The sequence below is a fragment of the Orycteropus afer genome, unplaced genomic scaffold (genome assembly GCF_000298275.1).
Source record: "Orycteropus afer afer isolate SDZICR_OR568_19922 unplaced genomic scaffold, OryAfe1.0 scaffold00965, whole genome shotgun sequence".
Taxonomy (NCBI): Eukaryota; Metazoa; Chordata; class Mammalia; order Tubulidentata; family Orycteropodidae; genus Orycteropus; species Orycteropus afer.
This window is the reverse complement of record NW_006922552.1, coordinates 317,740-322,871: the sequence shown is the minus strand read 5'-3', so window position 1 is coordinate 322,871 and position 5,132 is coordinate 317,740. Positions and strand designations below refer to the sequence as shown.

The window sequence follows — 5,132 nt, the reverse complement described above, 5'->3', positions numbered from 1 at the left end:
GTTTTTATCCCAACACAATAATAAAATATAATTTTTAATATTTCTTTATGGAGCAAGGAGTCCATGGAGGCAAAAGTGCTAAAGCCCCAAAAAAGTCATAATGCCACCCTAATGGCAATAGGGTCACTATATTCACTTACAACAGCATAAGAAGCTAGCTCTGTGCCACATTTTGAAAGCATACAGACTTCCAGTCCTCTGAATATCAGCTGTTGCCCAATGTACCTAATGGAAAAATCTAGTGAATGGCTGTCAGAATTGTGTGTGGAGCTGTCTTATGCAGGCTCCCAGTCTCAGTGTGAGAGTGGATCCTAGCCCTGCTAAAGCGCAGCCCATAAGCTTTCTCTCCGAAGAAATTGTTGTTGTTGTGTGCCGTCGAGTTGGCCCCGACTCATAGTGACCCCTCCTTGGGTTTCCGAGGCAGTATCACTACTGAAGTAGGATTGCCCAACCTTCCTTCCGAGGAGTGGCTGGTGGGTTTGAACCGCCAGCCTTCTGGTTAGCAGTCAAGTGCTTTAGCCACTATGCTACCAGAGCTCCTCCGAAGAAATTAGGGAGCCAAAAGGAAAGAGGATCCGTATTTACATGCTATAGCTTGATGTTTCTTCTTAATTTTGGCCCTTCCAGCAACAGCTTAAAATATGAGTCCCTAGTAAAAATTCTTTCCTCTCTTCTTGACAGACTACTGTCTACCTACTGTCCTGTTTTCTTCAACAGCCAAAAGGTGTTGTTAGGGTATTGGTCTTATTTCTCACTCTTCATACAAGTTTTTAAAACTTAGATATCATTGAAACCAGTTCCTTCATTTTACTGAAAAGAAAACTGAAGTCCAAAAGGAAAGTGATTTGCCTAAGGACACAATCCAAATTGGTGCTGTAGCCAGGATATACAGCCTACTTTCTCTATCAGAGCAAATAATACATTCATCTAGTATTTGTATTATTTACTTTATATTTGTAATATTGAGAAAATGCTATTAATTTTCAAAGATAGTTTCCACTCTGTGGCATGTAATCCATATTTTGACAGATCAAGATATCCTTCGTAAACTGGAGAAAGAAAAGATTCTCGTCTTCACTCCATCTCGAAGGGTCCAGGGCAGGAGAGTTGTCTGCTATGATGACCGGTTCATAGTCAAACTGGCTTTTGATTCTGACGGCATCATTGTGTCCAATGATAACTACCGAGACCTTCAAGTGGAAAAGCCAGAATGGAAGAAGTTTATAGAGGAGAGGTTGCTGATGTATTCTTTTGTGAATGACAAGTATGTTTCTTTCCAGTAGGCTCTGAATAGCTTATATCTAAATTACCACTAGGAATAGTTTTCCTTTCATTTCAAAAAACATTTCCTGAGTACTTACTATGTTGCCATGCATTATACTGGTTGCCTTGGAGATAAAAGGCTTAATAAGAAACAGAAACTCACTCTTAAGGGGCTCAAAGTCTAACAGGGAGAGAAATAGACAGTCACAATGGACTGTGACAAATGCTGTAATAAAAGTATTATTAATTGCTTTGTCATCACAAAGTGGTAGGAAAAGACCTCAGAGAAGAGATGACATTTGAGATGAAGTTTACAGACAGAGGAAAAGGAGTTCTGGGCATTGCAGGTGAATGGGGACATCATGAATAAAGCTATGAAGGTGTGAAAGTGAGTAGCATGTTGAGGAAACCAGCAACCATGCCAGTGTGGCTGAAATATATAGTCCATGGAAGAGTGATGCACAGAGAAAATCACCCTTTCTATATAATAAAGTGGGGATGAAGGGATGAACTTCTGAATTAGTAGAAGACAGACTTGAGGTAGTTAGAAGGCAGTGACAACAACATAGGCAAGAGATAGTGAAAGTCTGAACTCCTGGTCAGGGGTAGTGGGGTCAGAAACAAACATTTTGTTTACTTACTTTCAGATTTATGCCTCCAGATGATCCTTTAGGACGCCATGGCCCAAGCCTTGAAAATTTCTTAAGAAAGAGACCCCTTATTCCTGAGCATAAGAAGCAACCATGCCCTTATGGTGAGTACCTATATGTAGAACTGTGGGAAATATAGGAGCTCTGTGAATACTTTTCAATGTTTCCCTTTCAAATGGGAAATCCTGGCTTGTCCATTTTCTGTGACTTAAAGTCTTTGTCTTCATGTATTCTCAGTTAGGTATTTAAAGAAAAACCTAGAAACTACATGAGGTAGCTAGACTTGAAGGGATGATTAGTTGTCACTTGTTAAAATGACCCATGTGCTCTAGCTGTCTAAGTCCTGAGTGATGTTGCTGGGGGCAGGGCAATGCAGAATCCCAGATGGCCTATGGAAGCAGAAAGAACAGTACCAAACTGGGTTTGGCCCCAAGAAGAGTATGTCTTTCAGGCAAGTAACTGCATCTTTGTCAATGAATAATACCCTGTTCTTCTGACCTACACTTTCAGTTTCCCCCCTTTTCATTTGATGTATCTTAAAATATAGTTTTCTAGAGTGTTTTCATGCTCTTACCCAAGTCCCTCTGATATAGTTTGTGAGCAGTTCAACATGGGCTACTTGGACTGTAGCTACTTTGGGCATTGCTTTTTTCGAATAGTCATTTGTTTTTATGAAATGTTTTGGTTTTTGCTTTCAATTAACATATTTAAATCATAGAGTGTTTTCATATTCATCCTTTCATTTAATCCTCACAATGACCTTGTACTATACTATCAACATGATTGTGAATCTTATTTACAGAAGAGGAAAATGAGGCTCAGAAAGTAGTCATTTACCAAGGTCAAAAAGCTAGTAAGTGACATAGTTGGAAGTGCAACTCAGGTCTGGCTGGTCTCCAAACCTGTGCTCCTTGCACTGCTCTATGTTGCCTTCTGCTACTCTACACATCTTCAGAATGCAGATTATACTTAGTCAAGGTTGTGAATTACAGGAAGATGAAGGCTATTCAACTGCTCAACTCTTAGCTTTCACATGGCAATTTCTGCTCCAGCTTTCCACGTCCTTCTTCCCTCACAGTGTGTAATGCCTCTTTGGTGTTGTCTGTCACTCATCTTTGTGGATGATTAATTTTCTACTTTCACTTCAAATAATAAAACCCTAACCTGAGTGACAGATTGTTAGAGAGTTTCTGGTACAGAGGTAGCACCACTATGAGAGAGAGACTTACCCCAAGGCATTATTTTTTCAGGCAAAAAATGCACCTACGGCCACAAGTGCAAATACTACCACCCGGAACGGGCCAACCAACCCCAGCGTTCAGTGGCTGATGAGCTCCGCATCAGTGCCAAACTGTCCACAGTGAAAACCATGAGCGAAGGCACCCTGGCCAAGTGTGGCACAGGGATTTCTAGTGCCAAAAGTGAGATAACCTCAGAGGTCAAACGTGTGGCCCCAAAGCGCCAATCAGATCCCAGCATCCGGTCTGTGGCTGTAGAGCCTGAGGAATGGCTGTCCATTGCCCGTAAGCCTGAGGCCAGCTCTGTCCCCTCACTTGTGACTGCCCTAAGTGTTCCCACAATCCTAGCCCCTAAAAGCCATGCAGTGGGTGCACTGAACACTCGTTCAGCCAGCAGCCCAGTGCCAGGGTCCTCCCATTTTCCCCACCAGAAGGCCTCCTTGGAGCACATGGCCAGTATGCAGTACCCCCCCATTCTGGTTACCAACAGCCATGGGACCTCTATTAACTATGCTGAGCAATACCCAAAGTTTGAGTCATTGGGGGACCATGGTTACTACTCAATGTTAGGTGACTTCTCCAAACTGAACATCAACAACATGCATAATCAAGAGTACTACATGGCTGAAGCAGACCAGGGGATATATGCTCAGAATCCCAACCTCTGTCCTGACAGCTGTATGAGCCATGCCAGGAATGACAACTATTCTTCTTATAACAACCTATACTTGGCTGTAGCTGATCCCCACCCCGAAGGCAGTTTGAAGCTGCATCGCTCAGCATCCCAGAATCGTCTCCAGTCTTTTCCTCATGGTTACCATGAAGCCTTAACACGAGTGCAAAGTTATGGCCCAGAGGATTCTAAGCAAGTTCCTCACAAGCAATCAGTCCCCCATTTGGCTCTGCACACCCAGCACCCAGCAACTGGAGCACGTTCCAGCTGTCTTGGAGACTATCCTGTATCTCCCAATATCCATCCTGGGGTAAGCTCCCAGCCAGGCCGTGCTCTGGTGATGACTCGGATGGACAGCATTTCTGATTCCCGCCTATATGAGAGCAATCCCATGAGGCAAAGACGACCTCCTCTGTGCCGGGAACAACATGCCAGTTGGGACCCACTGCCCTGTGTAAACGACTCTTATGACTACCACTCCTATCCCTTGAGTAACAACCTCATGCAGCCATGCTATGAGCCAGTCATGGTCCGGAGTGTGCCTGAAAAGATGGAGCAACTTTGGAGAAATCCTTGGGTTGGTATGTGCAATGATTCCAGGGAACATATGATCCCAGAACACCAGTACCAGACCTACAAGAATCTTTGCAATATTTTCCCTTCAAACATTGTCCTTGCAGTGATGGAGAAGAATCCCCACACAGCAGATGCTCAGCAACTGGCAGCCTTGATTGTTGCTAAGCTTAGGGCTGCACGTTGACATGATGTAGGACTTATTTCTTTATACTAATAAGAATTTTAATTTTCATAATGCACTATGATAATAGTAACTAATATTTGCATTATGCTTTACAAGTTACAGATTGTTTCCTCTTATTTATATCATTTAAGTGCATAATAACCCTGTGAGGTAGGCCTTATTAATATCTTGTTTTATAGAGAAGGAAGGTAAGGATCAATGAGAGTAAGTGGCTTGCCAAGATCACACTGCTAACATGTCTGAACCAGGACTTACACCTAAATCCTCTAAGTCTCATGCTCTCTTGCACTGCACCACCACCACACAGGAATTGAGGACAAACCCAGGGAGGAGAGGCCTAAGAAACTCCACAGGACTCTACTACATTATTTTCTTAGTCACACATTCTATATTACAAGTATCTATGATATACCTAATTTAGAGAGCAAGAGCATTAGGATCAGATTGTATGTTGAATTAACCTTTTAGAATTTTTAAATAGAAATATTTAAAGCTATTTAAAAGTCAATGCATATTTTATTGCATGGGTATCTGATCATTCAATATCT

General features: G+C 42.3%; 1 protein-coding gene across 1 annotated transcript in view; it reads left to right on the top strand.

Moving 5' to 3' along the window:
* ZC3H12B (zinc finger CCCH-type containing 12B) overlaps positions 1–4,584 on the top strand; it is a 34,005-nt gene extending 29,421 nt beyond the window's left edge. The window contains exons 3-5 of the mRNA XM_007958426.1: positions 1,030–1,264; positions 1,911–2,017; positions 3,164–4,584. Coding sequence (XP_007956617.1) covers positions 1,030–1,264; positions 1,911–2,017; positions 3,164–4,584 — 1,763 coding nt within the window. The remainder of the gene's footprint in view (positions 1–1,029; positions 1,265–1,910; positions 2,018–3,163) is intronic.
* The last annotated feature ends 548 nt before the right edge of the window (positions 4,585–5,132 follow it).